The sequence below is a fragment of the Sorex fumeus genome, unplaced genomic scaffold (genome assembly GCF_029834395.1).
Source record: "Sorex fumeus unplaced genomic scaffold, SorFum_2.1 ptg000137l, whole genome shotgun sequence".
Taxonomy (NCBI): domain Eukaryota; kingdom Metazoa; phylum Chordata; class Mammalia; order Eulipotyphla; family Soricidae; genus Sorex; species Sorex fumeus.
The window spans coordinates 7,501-22,320 of NW_026606194.1; the positions used below are offsets into that span (position 1 = coordinate 7,501).

At 50.3% G+C, this 14,820-nt stretch overlaps 1 protein-coding gene across 1 annotated transcript in view; it reads left to right on the plus strand.

Annotated features, from left to right (window-relative positions):
• Positions 1 to 6,673: 6,673 nt before the first annotated feature.
• The window catches only part of LOC130015899 (vacuolar protein sorting-associated protein 33A-like), a 115,214-nt gene continuing 107,067 nt past the window's right edge, over positions 6,674 to 14,820 (plus strand). Inside the window, 3 exon segments of the mRNA XM_056106644.1 lie at positions 6,674 to 6,749; positions 9,550 to 9,776; positions 12,435 to 12,464. Coding sequence (XP_055962619.1) covers positions 6,674 to 6,749; positions 9,550 to 9,776; positions 12,435 to 12,464 — 333 coding nt within the window.

Genomic DNA, 14,820 nt, shown 5'->3' on the forward strand with positions numbered 1-14,820 from the left:
TGAGGGACACCCTTTTCCAAGTCTAGTCACTAATGTCGTTTAGGAAACCTACCGTGTGAAGTCAAGAAGAGTAAAATATTTTCCCCTATGTTTGGGTGTTAACCCTGAGGGAAGGTGCAGTGCTTGTTACTGCTGACTGCAGTGAAGACAGCAATGTAAAGTGCTGTGAGCCGGACTACAGATAAACCAGTGAAATGTGCACTGAAGCAAGACCTGCCTGTGAAAGCTTAAGCCATCAGCACACCCCACAAATCAAATGCAGAACTGAGAATCAAATCCAAGCATGTGACAAACTGTAAAGGTAAGGTAAAGGTAAAGGTAAAGGCCCTCCCGTTGATCGTCGATTTGCTCGAGTGGGCCCAGTAACATCTCCATTGGAGACTTTGTTGTTACTGTGTCTGGCATATCGAATACTCTCGGTAGCTTGCCGGGCTCTCTGAGAGGGGCGGAGGAATCGAACTCGGGTCAGCCATGTTGGCCGCTTGTAAGGCGAATGCCCTACCCACTGTGCTATCGCTCCAACCCTGTAACTGTAAGGTAAATCAAATTTGCATGTCCAAATGAGGAGTAAGGTAACACAAGCAGGTGTCTTCTTAGCAAACATGCTGGGGTGGCACAACAGAACAAATGCTCACGTGTGACTACATAAGAAAGGGAGAAATTCCATGTTTCTACAATGAGGAACTAACTGTGCTCACACAAATGTCACAGAAATGCACACAAGGGTGCACAGCAGTGCTCAGGGAAAGGATTCCCAAAGAAGGGCCCATACACTGGACTGCACCAACCAAAACATCATGACCCTGATTTTAGAATTAATGTGAGAAACACTAGCTGAGATGTGCACACTTCAACTGTGGCTGACTAGTACTAACACTGGACATGTGTGATCATGGAATAAAATATTTTTAACTGTGGTATTTGTGCCATGAAATTATGAAGATGCCAACCTCAAAATAGGGATGTTGGACAATGGAAAATTGATTCCTATAAGTCTATCAAATGTCACACATAAGTATGAGCCACCAGAAGCAACAGCAGCATCACCCTGATTAGCAGTGCAAGTGTCGTAAGCCAGAGTATCCTGAAAACAGTACACTGTGCACTTAAGCAACAGCTGCTTGTGACTGCTTGAGCTGACTGCACACAAAAAACTAACACAGTACTCAGAATCCAATTTAAGCATATAAAAAACTGAAAGATAAAGCTAATAATTTGCACACCCAAGCGAGTACCAAGGTAACACAAGCAGGTGTGTGTTAGTGTGCTCAGGTCTGAGAAGATTAGCCAAGAATTCCTGTTTCCTAAGCAAAGAATAAATTGCCATGGTCTGAGCGTGTGTGTGCATCTAGGGGTGTGTGTGGGGGGGTGCACATGCAAGAGAGAGTAGGCAGACATTTGCCCGTGAATTTTGCATCTGCCAGTTACTTCCATAGAACATGACTGATTAAAGGGAACTTTCAGTGAATGTGCTCACATGGATGGGAATCCACAGACATGAACACGCATGCCCGTGTCTGCTCTAAGAATCAAGATCGGAAAATAGAGCAAAGAAACCTTATGATTAGTAAATCATGTCTGTGACACAGAATTATGGAACAGAAATACGGAAAATACAGGTACACGAGAAATATGGAACATACAGGCATCACAAGAAATACGAAACATACAGGTAAAACAAGAAATAGGGCGCATAGAGAATTCAAGAAAAATGGTCAGCACTACATGTTAAGCAATGGCTTACTTAAGTCAAAGCCAAAGCATGAAAACCACAACACATGTGAGAATGAGTAATAATTTGAATCTTGTTTTCAGCAGCTGGTTGGAAACAAGGTGATTTCTGCAAATGCATCTTATGTGAGCAATGAATTATCGAGACCACCTGTTTCACCTGTATCCTGTGATCCCAGTTTCAGTGAGTGTTTTAAGAATCAGTAACCACAATCTTGACATCCCCATGTAAGCACTGTAACATTAATCTAATGTACCCACACCAATGTTCAGAAACACTAAGTCAGGATCATCTCAGCCATGAAGTAAAACGTAACAGCAAAAGCAGCAGCACCGTGAAGCACACACAAACACAGTGCATAAATATATGGGAGCAGCACAGGGGCAATAGCACAAACAAACATTACAAAAGTTAATTACACAAGTTAATAAATGAAAAGATCCAGGCACAGGTTTTGTAGTCTTTTATTAGTCTCCTCGAAACACACGCAGTGATCATGGGTGGGTGGTCCCCGCTCAGGTGAAAGACCACAGCCAAACTGTAACGGAAACGTAAAACACCTGACTACCATCTGGTGGTGATAAATCACACACTGCAACAGCAACCCAACCACACAAAGTCCAGCTCCTCCAGGAAGTCCAGAATACAAGTCAATGGCCAACATCATAACAGACGTGCAACAGTCCACGAGGCAGTCCTGAGTAAGAATAGGAACCCAGCTAACACCCCTCCATTCACTCACCAGCAGTGATCCTCAGTTACTTCTGGAATGCCGAGTAGAGCAACAGAAATGTCCATGCACAGACCACAGACTTGACCATACACACATAACTTGCAGGAGTCTACCCAAAGTGTCTGATTTCACTGAAAGTTGACAAAAGGCACAGAGTAAACTGAGAAAAGAAATAAAGGCCTCCCAAGTGTTCATACTCACAGTGAATGCTCTGACACAAATTGATTATGTGCCTAGAATGGTGTCATGAATGCACCTTCTCAAGGATCGATGGATGCCCTGAGAACACGGGCCTCCCCAGTTCACTTCCCCTCCCTCACTGGGACTTCCTCTCTGGCCCACTTCTAAGGCAGTAAAAAAGGGAGAAAACTCGCAAAGCCACATATTGAGAGAACCAGTCCATAGATGAATCATCCTTCAGGACGAATGCAGTGGCAGACAATCCAAAACACTGACACTGCTGCAACTACTAACACAGTCTCAGTAGAGGATGAAAGCATACTCGGATAATACATGGAAACAGAGGATGGCATGCCACACAAGCAGGGGTGGCAAATCCATACAGGAATGCAACTAGTCTGGACTCCCCAAAAGAAACTCGAGGACTCACTGTGAAAGTAGAAATCCATCAGAAATATTACATATATTTTTGTATACATAGATTGCATATACATATATATATAGAGAGAGAGAGAGAGACCTATTACGTATGTTGACAGTGGTCTTTCAAAGTATGCTTGTCATGGAGCTGCTAAGTCCTGAAAAGCTCTTCAGGGCTCACTGTCATAAAATACAGATGGTGCTTCCCAGGAAGCTCCTTGTGGGAAAATGTGATGAATTTTCAGTGCAAGGACAGCTATGTTACACACAGATGACAGCATGCTATCCCTGAAACTTCCTGTGGCCAAACACAGGAAATAAAGCAATGGCGATCATACCCAGGGGGTGAGCTCTGCAGGCTTATGTAGGATAACATTGCCACAGGGAGCTTATGTTTATTGGTTACGCCTATCACAGTCACTTCCATTTGTCAGTATTTATCTGCAAACTCTTCTCTGTGCTCTCCTCCCCAATCGGCTAATCACCTTTTCTCCCTAATCAGATTCTGTTAGCTTATAAGGTCAGATCCTTCTAAGAACACTGAACTTGTAAGTTAAGTCTCAAAGCAATGTCCTTTCTGTATGGACACAGGAAGACAGTTAATGTTATACTTTTGTAACTTGGGAGTTGATTGACTACAAATAATATTTACTCCTGGGCATCTGCTTTCTTGACTTTGTTGCCCTTAGTTCCTGGCACCTCAAAAGCAGGGTCCCAACGAGGGACTGAATGAACTCAGGGCAAGCGGTGAGCTACCCTGGCATCGAAATGGGCCAGGCCAAAGCGCTACGATACTCAACTATAAGTTGAGGGCATGACCATGGACAAATGCTGTCATGATCCAAAAGTAAGTAACAGCAAGACTAGGACCCTGCTGAGGCTAGGAAGGCTAGCCTGGCCTGAGGACTGTAATATATATATTTTGAATATATAGTGAATTTATTGTTATATATTGAATATATTATTATATATTTATTCTTATTCTATATTATGATAATATATTATTATATATTATGTAGTTTTTATTTATATACATTTATATATTATATATTATAATTATTATATATTTATAATGTTGTTATAATTTATTTTTATATATGTTATATATAACAATATTGTATATTGTTATAATTTATTATTATATATTGTTATAATTTATTATATATTAATAATTCAATATTATATATTGAATATATATTACAGAATATATCATGAGATGTCCTCAGGAAGAACCAAACCTTAAGTTTATATCTCTTACTGTGCTCCTCCAGAATGACATTGCTTGAAATATTGAAAGTAGATTTACTACAACTATTTAAGTGGATTACTGAGGAAAGAACACATCCTTGTTGGGATCCCACCCTTAAGTGGATCTCCTAGTCATCTGGAGTCATCATTTTAGATGAGATTTTATCCTTGAGTTAATCTCCTGGAGGAGTGGCCTTACCTCTCTCTGTTGATTTGTTAATGTTCAACCCACATTTGTGTCACCACCCTATGTGATTGCTATATAAACTAAGACTGTAAGATCGGAGGGGGCTCGGGCTCCAGGGGGGCAGAGTCAGAGATGAGAGGGGCGCGGGTTTGAGAGAGAGAGAGAGGGAGAGCAGCGGAAGGGGAGTGAAGATTGTAATAAACTACAATTGTTACCGACCAGCCTGACCCTCGTTCCTTCCTTCACCTACCTATCACTGTAGGCCTCCCTGGGGTGGGGGAAGCAGCCAGAGACCACTGAATGTGGGTGGCAAGAGAGAGAGAGCACTGTCGGCCTTTTGAAAACACATAAGCAAGTACACGTGCAAGAGTGAGTGAAACTCCAAGGGTGAGTGTGTTCTGGGGATTTGTTACTCAGGGTAATAATCAGCCAAAATACTTCCAAAGACGGGGAGTACCTTCCAGTCCTTTGACAAGACTAAGGTATGTTGCCAGAAGGTTTTAAGAATGTTGAAACCAGAAGGAGGAAAATCAGAGAATTAAAGTTTGCAGTGACATAGGGTTTCTGCACATAGCAGAAACACCACTGTCACAGCAGAAACGCACACAGCTAAAGTGCGGGGCTACTGCTTTAAACGGAAATACAATCTGAACAACTGCGAGTCATGAGGTGAACTTCACGATAAAAGGACGCTGCAACGGTTAAAAGTGTACAGTAATAGTACGTCACAGCAGCAGACTGGACCACTCGGTGGCTTTATATGCGAATAAAGAGTTGAGCAAGACAATGGATACTACAAAAGGACCGTAGGTCATACCCATCATTTCCCAACAGCAACCTGAGTATCATGACAATTTCAAAGTCAGTGAATGACACACACTGGTAACAGTGCCTGGTTCTCTCAAGCTCATTGTGCCCCACCAAAAAACACCTGAAATAAGATCATACAGCAATAGAATATGCAAAGCAAACGCAACAGGCAAAGCAATAATGGCAATGCTGCTTAAGGAAGTGCAGACAGGTCCTCTACCTCCTATCACTTCACTAGGAGTCTAAAGAGCTCGACAAGGGGCAGAACTCAACTGTGGGCAAAGAGCTGTACGTGGTTATTCACAGCATCAATGATCAAAGGTGAGTGAACGCAAGACCCTGGGCAGGCAGAGAAAGTGGGATCTACAGAATCTGCACTACAACTCACTCAGCAATGTGAGAATTACACGGAAGTTCTACAGGACAAGAGGAAAAACTGTTAACAAAATCAAAAGGAAAATAAATCCATTTACTCTAGCATGGTTTTGTACTCAAAGCACACCAGCCCTCAGGGGTAACACCTGGATCTGGGCTTGGGATTGTGAAGTCAGTGGCAGGGATGAAGTTCCAACCTCCCAAAAGCTGCAGTGTGTGCTGCCTGGACTCTCACTCATTTAAAATCAAGGGTAAAAATGCAAAGAAGAAAACACTTCAGCAAGGGGGCACAGCCCTTGCACATCCAAGATCCAGAGCAAAGTCTCTGGCACGTAGGTCCCAACCACAGCAAGGTCATGTGCAAGCCTGGGGGTTCCTGACCTTCCCACTCTGTGCTTCCAGTGGCCAAGAGTGCCCTGGGGCTACCATGGGCCCATCTGCGGCACCTGGAGGGAAGCAGAGGTCCCACACTCCTGCCTTAGGAGGCATTTCTGGACCATACCCCAGGTGGTCAATGCCTGACCCTGTGCATATGCTCGGAATTGAATCCCAGTGCTATTCAGAGGACATGTATAAAGGATGAAACTGGGTGATCTGGAGGCCTATGAGACAACCAGCACCCCGTAATGTGTAGGTCTGGTCCCAGAGTACCAGGACTTTAGGGGAAAAAAGCTAGAGCCCGGCAACTGTTACGCCCTATTGATGCAAATGGTGGATTTCTTAAAATCTAATCTCTTATCATGGTCTATAGTGATGTCAATGAACAGCCCAGGAAACAGCTGTAGGATGTAAATGAACACACACAGAAGACATGCAGCAAGGTTCTGTACACAACACAGATTTCGCTGTATAAAGAGACACTTCATTCCTGAATCATACTTAGCCAGTGTAAAAACTAGAAAAGATTAACCATAGTTGAAGGGGACAAAACTTGTCCACGTGATGTGAAAATGAGCATGTGACACACCTGCGTTGTGTGTGATCGGCGATGACTGACCTGCACAGCGCCTCCACTCAGGCACTCTGGAACAGGAAGCTGACAGTGTTGCGGCAGGAGCAGCCATGTGGGTCTCTGGTGGGACATGATGAGCACCAAGCCACGCATGCATGCCAGGGTTCTGGAGGCTGCCAGGAAAACCTAGGAAACAGGCCTGTAATGGTGGCTGAAAACCCACGGATGGATATGGTCAGGACACACGTGTGTGTAAGGGCTAGAGTGATGTCTGCAAGTGGTCACTGGCATGATGCCCAGCACACTCCATCTCTCTGGATTTCTCCTGGAGCCCTCTTGGGGGGGGGGTGGTCACCCAGTGCTCTCAGACCTGGATGCTCCTATGACTGAATTGATCGCTGTGCAGAGGCAGAGCGATGTATGAGGACATGGGACATGCCACCCTGCACCTGACAGTGAGCGCGAGCCACTGTCTCAGATGGGGGGAGCGAACCTGCAATGCTACAGTCCCTGGCCTGCCACATGCTAAGCCTGTTGCTTCCCACTGACCCTCACTGCAATGTCTTCGATTGGTTGCAACTGTGAATTAAATGAGAATGGACGCAGTCTGGGAAGGAGTGCTCCCTTCTGCAGTCCACGGTCTTTCAGAGCTGCTCCCCTGAGACCCGTAGGCTAGGGCAGGGCAGTGACGGTCTCAGGGTCACCCTGGTCACCACGCCAAAGGGGAGTGAGAGGCCAGCAGGAGTCCTACCTGGAAGCCCAGGCGCTCCGGCCTCATCCTCTGGAGCCCGTCCACAGCTCCCAGTGGACCCTAGTGAAGAAGCACGCACCGAGTCAGGTGAGGCCCGTGTCTGGGGCACGCAAGGACATCCCTGGCCCTGGGAGGGAAGCTGGGGACGCCGGAGGTGAGAAGTGTGAGCTGCAGAGGGGACCGGGGTGGGGGGGGGGGGATGCTCGGATCTCGGGGCTGGCATCCAACCATCAACAACAACAACTCACTGTGATCCAATGCAAAAGGTAAAAATGAAAAGCAAAAAAAGAGCTCGATTTAAAACGATGAAAGGCAGGGGCAGTTCCGGGCAGTGGCAAGGTGGACCGGGCCTCCCTGGGCGCTGAACCGGGTGGGGGCGGGTGTGCGGGGACCCTGCCCCAGCCCTGAGCCTGGCGCCCGCCTGGCCTAGCCACGACCCGTCGTTCCCCGAGGGCCAGGCCCAGCCACGACCTGCCCGCCCCCGAGGATCAGGCACCCTCCACACACACTGACCCGAGGGGCGCTGGACAGACCCACGGGGCGGGGCCTCCCGGGGCAGCCTCGGGCAACCCGCAGGTGTGCGGCTCTTTGCTCCATTTGCTCTTTGCGCAGAGACTCCACCCTGAGCGCCCCAGGCAGCTCCCGAGGAGGCCACGCCCACCCGCAGCTCAGAGGTGAGGCCACGCCCCCAGGAGGAGCACGGGTGAGGCCACGCCCCCAGGCGGCTCAAGGGCGAGGCCATGCCCCCAAGCAGCTCAAGGGTGAGGCCACACCCACACGAGGCTTACGGGGCCACGCCCCCACGAGGAGGCTCATGGGGGACCACGCCCCAGGCAGCTCACGGGGAGGCCACGCCCCCAGGAGGAGCAGGGTGAGGCCACGCCCCCAGGCGGCTCAAGGGCGAGGCCATGCCCCCAAGCAGCTCAAGGGTGAGGCCACACCCACACGAGGCTTACGGTGGCCACGCCCCCACGAGGAGGCTCATGGGGGACCACGCCCCTAGGCAGCTCACGGGGAGGCCACGCCCCCAGGAGGAGCACGGGTGAGGCCACGCCCCCAGGCAGCTCAAGGGCGAGGCCATCCTCCCAAGCAGCTCAAGGGTGAGGCCACACCCACACGAGGCTTACGGGGCCACGCCCCCACGAGGAGGCTCATGGGGGACCACGCCCCTAGGCAGCTCACGGGGAGGCCACGCCCCCAGGAGGAGCACGGGTGAGGCCACGCCCCCAGGCGGCTCAAGGGCGAGGCCATGCCCCCAAGCAGCTCAAGGGTGAGGCCACATCCACACGAGGCTTACGGGGCCACGCCCCCACGAGGAGGCTCATGGGGGACCACGCCCCTAGGCAGCTCACGGGGAGGCCACGCCCCCAGGAGGAGCACGGGTGAGGCCACGCCCCCAGGCGGCTCAAAGGCGAGGCCATGCCCCCAAGCAGCTCAAGGGTGAGGCCACACCCACACGAGGCTTTACGGGGCCACGCCCCCACGAGGAGGCTCATGGGGGACCACGCCCCTAGGCAGCTCACGGGGAGGCCACGCCCCCAGGAGGAGCAGGGTGAGGCCACGCCCCCAGGCGGCTCAAGGGCGAGGCCATGCCCCCAAGCAGCTCAAGGGTGAGGCCACACCCACACGAGGCTTATGGGGCCACGCCCCCACGAGGAGGCTCATGGGGGACCACGCCCCTAGGCAGCTCACGGGGAGGCCACGCCCCCAGCGCTTCAGAGGTGAGGCCGGCCATGCCCCCAGGCTGCCGGGGTCACACCCGCACGAGGCTCACGGGGGCCACGCCCCCACGATGCGCCCAGGTGAGGCCACGCCCACTGGCGTCTCAACAATGCGGCCACGCCCCCACGCCCCCAGGCCCCCAGGCGGGGGCGGTGGGGGGGAACAGGGCCCACCCGCTGGAGGCACCCTGGTCTCTACGCCCCCAGGCCCTTGCAATGGAGACCCCGTGGGCGGGGCTGAGCCTGCCACGTGGGTGACCCAGTTGGGGTGCCAGACGCCCCCTCGGTCCCCAGGCACCGCCGGGGGAGGGGGGGAAGATTCGGAGTGGAAGCAGGCCTACACCTCAACTTGCCAATAGAATAAAGGGGGTGGGCAGAGGGGCTCTCGGACCCCCGTTACACCCCCGCCTCGCTGTCCGTCCCCCGGGCCCTTCCCCCAGTCTCCCAGCGCCTGCGCGCGACCCCCGTGCTCTGGGCCTGTCGCTGGGAGCTCCCCCACTGCACCGAGAGTCTCCGAGCCCCCAGCCGCGGCCACAGTGCCCCCCTGCACCCCTCTCCTTATTGCTGCCCTGGCGCCGGAGTCCGGCCTGACCCGAACCTCCACCGGGCCGAGCTGGCCCCGAGCCACCTGCCCATGCCAGGCCCTGGGGACGCAGAGCCCTACCTGGTGCTGGAAATTCCGAGAGAGCGAGGAAGTCCAAGAGCCAGGAGGAAAAAAGAAGTGGGCCTGCAGGCTGTCTTTTTTCTGCTCTGGCTGCCGCCCCCACAGCCCTCCCAGTCCCACTCTGATTGGCCACGTGTTCCCTGGGCGAGGTTTCCATGGACACACCTGGCCCACATTAGGGAGCTCTCACTGCCCCCGCCCCCGGCCTTGGCAACGCGCCTAGCAACGGACTTGCTCGGTTTCAAGATACAGTCGTCCTATGTGTGTCATTCTGCTAACCGCGTTGCACCGCCCCCCCCCTTTTTTAACAGTGTGGTAAAGGTTCTATGTTAGTACACATCAAATTGTGTTCATTTTTAAGTGCTTCATACTATTCTATGATTTGGCGATCACAAAATGAATGTGGTTATATTCCTATTTATACGTACGTAGATTGCTTTCACATTAAACTTAAAATTATTTTCTAATTTAAACTTCTTACTGTAAGGATTTCTTGTACAAGATTTGGACCAGGGTTTCTCGAAGATACATCAAAATGTATGAGTGGTTATCATTTCAATAGATGAGTTTTGAGAACTCTTCTTTCAAGAAAATGGCACAAAATGAGTCAAAGTAGTTGTTCTAGATCTTAACTGCAAACCATCTGGTTCCATTCTCAGGTAATCAACCTCACTATAGTTCAGTTTTCCCAGTTAAGTTGTAGAAAAGCTGAATTTGATGATCTCTTGGTCCCTTTGGATCTAAATTTTTTTTTAAAAGTGTACTAACTTTTCAATGAAAAAAATATTCACCTTAGGTTTTAAAAAGCAAAGGGATTACTTGCTGGCTAATAATATGCATTTACAAATCGCCGAGTATCTGCAATTATTTTATGTATAATAACTGCTGATTATTTAGAACTAAGCAAAGAAAGAGTAAAACATGATCGCTGCCCTTAAAGAACTCTCTGTTTTTTAAAGTGTGTTAATTAACTCTTTACTATGGAAGATTTCTGCTATAATTGAGCCTTACGGTTTCCCTATCCTCTAGTACACAGATTGTGTTAAGTAAATTATGTGGTTTTAGTTTGCATTGCCTTTGAACACCCCTTTTACGGAAATTCTGTCCACCTTATCTGTTTAATACCTTTCATCTGTCTTAAGTCCGCTAATGTGTTATCTATTTTGTGAACCTTATAAAATTTCACCTCCTCCCTTTTCTTTATTCAAAAAAACTAATTTTGCCGAGTCTAGCAAGAGTAAGGAAGTTTCTGGGCTAGGTAGATTCAGCACTGAGAAAAAAAATTCCTCCTGTCAGTGTGCAGTACATTACATATGGATAAGAATTTCAAAGAGTGAGGCTGGAGTGATAGCACAGCAGGTTGGGTGTTTTCCTTGCATATGGTTGACTCCGGTTTGATTCCCAGCATCCCATATGGTTCCCTGAGCACTGTCAGGAGTAGTTCCTGAGTGCACGAGCCAGGAGCAACCCCTGTGCAACACCGGGTGTGACCCAAAAAAGCAAAAAATAAAGAAAAAGAATTTCAAAGAGTAAATAGAAAAAGGACTCCAAGGGAGGAGTGTTGAAGAGGAGGAATGGGTGCTCTTTTATCAACTGGTCCAAGAAAAACTTACTGATGAAGAAGTTGAGTAGAAATCTGAATGGAAAGCTGTACGCCCCTTGGCTTTCTGGGTGAAGTACTATCAGGTCATTGAGAATAGAAAATGCAGGGCTGGGTCTGAAGAGAGAGTACATCGGGTAAGGAACTTGCCTTGCACATGACCAGCCCAGGTTCTATCATCAGCATCCTATATGGTCCCCTGAGCACTGCGAGGGGTGGTTCCTGAGTGCAGAGGCAGGCGTACCCCCAGAGCATCACAAGATGTGGCCCCAAAACAAACAACAAAAGCAGGACTCTATGACAGAGCATACTTGGCATCCTTGAGGAATCTAAAACATAAATAGAGTGGAATGAACGGAGGGAAAGGATAAAGATAAAGTCGGAATTTCTGGCGAGATGGTGTGTGGGAAGCTGGCCCTTTAACTGACCAAGGCCTAAGTGCCTGTATGGTCATCCTGACCTACGACCCCACGGCAGGCACAGCCTGTGCTATGTATGGTCATCTTGACCTACGTGACCCTGCAACAGGCAAAACCAGTGCTATGTATGGTTATCTTGATGTATGGTTATCCTGAGAGAACATCTGTCATGGCTGTCAGTAATAACAAGAAGTAACTATCTCGTGTCTGGTATGTGATGCATGTAAATTTTATAAATCATATGGACATGGCTCTTTGTGTATCTACCTCATGTCTGGTAAATCATATGGACATGGCCCTTTGTGTAATCACCTCGTGTCTGGTACCAGATACACATAAACCTTGTAATGCATGATAGGTGAAAACAAACCTTCCTAACCATATATGGGCACGACCTTTTGTGTAGCTGCCTCACTAATGGATATATACCCTGATTGCCCCCAATAAAGCCCTGTCCCTTTTTCTCTCTGTTTCTGAGCTGCATTCTGTCTCTTGTGTCTCGTGTTCATTCGGTCGGTCCTTCCCAGCACCTACGGATCCTAGGGCCACCTCCGCAGGCCGGAGAGTGGTCTGGCGGGGCCCCCCGCAACTGGCGCCCACGCGGGGCGGTGTCTGGGAGACGACCTCCGAACTCCCCTTCAGAAAGCGGTGGCCACCGGGACGCACGGAAAGGTAAGTGCGCGCCTAATCAAAAATACCCATCTCGTTCGAGGTCGAGTGGGTATTAGCCCCTGCCTCGTTATAGAGGTTGACGGGGTGGTATAAGGGGAGAACTGAGTGTTCAGTCTCATATGAGGTATATGAGACGGTCACTGGGTTGGATAAGGCTCCCCCGCGCTCCTTTGTTGTGTCCTTTGTGGAATGGGTGTGTGAGTGAATGAGCGGTCAGGGGCGTCCTCGCCTCTGATTCGAATTTGTGGTTCCACGGCTGGGCACCCTTAAGGTCCCCGAAAAGGCTACGGAATCCGTTTGGGCTGCCTGCGGTTCCACGGGAAACATATGGTCTATGGTGGTGCTGACTTAGACGTCGGCCGCAAGTCACCTTTGGCTGATCCACTACGGCTAAGTTTCCCATTGGCCAGGCAAGCACCTGAGTGGGCCCCTTTGTCGGGCCTCCCCCGTGTCTCTCGTCTGTTTCTCCCAGGTATTCACGCGGGGCTTCAGCCTTCCAGTGACCCATCTCCTGTCTCGTCTCTATTCATGTTTTTTCTTTTCTGCCTTCTAGTCCTCCTGTCTGTGTTACAATTGAGTGTTCAGTCTCATATGAGGTATATGAGACGGTCACTGGGTTGGATAAGGCCCCCCTGCGCCCCTTTGTCGTGTCCTTTGTGGAATGTGTGTGTGAGTGAATGAGCGGTCAGAGGCGTCCTCGCTTCTGATTCGAGTCTGTGGTTCCACGGCTGGGCACCCTTAAGGTCCCCGAAAAGGCTACGGAATCCGTTTGGGCTGCCTGCGGTTCCACGGGAAACATATGGTCTATGGTGGTGCTGACTTAGACGTCGGCCGCAAGTCACCTTTGGCTGATCCACTACGGCTAAGTTTCCCATTGGCCAGGCAAGCACCTGAGTGGGCCCCTTTGCTGGGCCTCCCCCGTGTCTTGTGTCTGTTTCTCCCAGGTATTCACGCAGGGAACAGCCTTCCAGTGACCCATCTCCTGTCTCGTCTCTCTTCATGTCCTGTCTGCCTTCTGTTCCTTTTGTCTGTCTTACTCCCTCTCTCCTTCCTATAATTTTCATTTTCTTTTTCGTGATCTGCATATTTGCGTGTATCTGTATTTTTGAACGCTGTTTTTCCTGACCTCTGAAAATGGGTCAGAGTTTAAGCAAGAAGGAATTGTTTATTCGTGGCTTAAAGACCTCCCTTAAGCACAGGGGTATCCGGGTCAAGAAAAAGGATCTCATAGATTTCTTTCTTCTTATCGAGGAGATCTGTCCCTGGTTCCCTCAAGGGGGCACCATCGATGAGAAACGTTGGGGCCGTGTAGGAGACTGTCTTAAAGACTATTACAGGACGTCTGGTCCCGAGAAAATCCCCGTTCCGACTTTCTCTTATTGGAATCTCATTAATGAGGTCCTTCGCGTCCGACATGTTCAGTCAGACGCCCATCAGGTAGTCCAAGACTCTGAGACCTTTCTTAAAGATTATCGCCCTTCTAACCCTCACTCCCGCACGCCTTCTCCCCCGCCTTCTGTTTCCCCCACCCCCCTCGCAGAATCAGAGGAACCTCGTAGATCCCCCTGTCCCTCCATATCCATCCCTATGCCCCCTGAGGAGCCACCCGAGAAAACTCCCGCCGGCTCTCAGCCCGACCCCTCTGAGTGTTTGGAGCCATGCTTATATCCAGTCATCAGGGAGCCACCCGAGAAACCTCTTGCAAAATCCCAGTCCGACTCCTCTGAGTGTTTAATGCCCCGCTTATATCCAGCCATCAGGGATCCCCTCCCCAAGCACTCCCCTCTGCGTTCCTTGGACTCTGATGCCCTTCCCCCGGAGAACGTTGCTGACCTCACGGATGCAGCCACACGCTCTCGTACAGCGGAGAGGCCCCCAAAGGTCCCCCTTGCCTCCCCTCTCCGCCCCCCTCCATACAATCCGGAGGTCTATCTCGGGGCGAGCAATTATCTTTCACCGTCCTTTGTGGGTTCCGACTTTCGTCTTGCTACCCACCGCTTGGCGCAAGAAGCGCAAGTGCTTCGCTCCTTTTTGCAACAAAAGAAGGAATTCCTGGACCTCCTGGGGCAAATCAGGCAACTTGATCTATCCCCAAATGCCCCGCCCGATTCACAGAGCCAGCCGCTTAAAGCTCCCCCGCAGGCCCCTCAGATCTTTCCTGCTCTCAGGTCTGGTAGAGGCCTCTCACCTCAAGCCCCTTCAGGGGAGGAGAGGGAGGGAGCAGCCCAAGAGGCAGACTCCCCAGAAGACCGTGAGGGCATCGAGGAGGCTCCTAATCGGGGTAGGGATGCGAGGGATCTCGAGCCAGGGGAGGCCCATGCGGAAGCCCATGGGCGACAGCGCTATGAAAGACTGA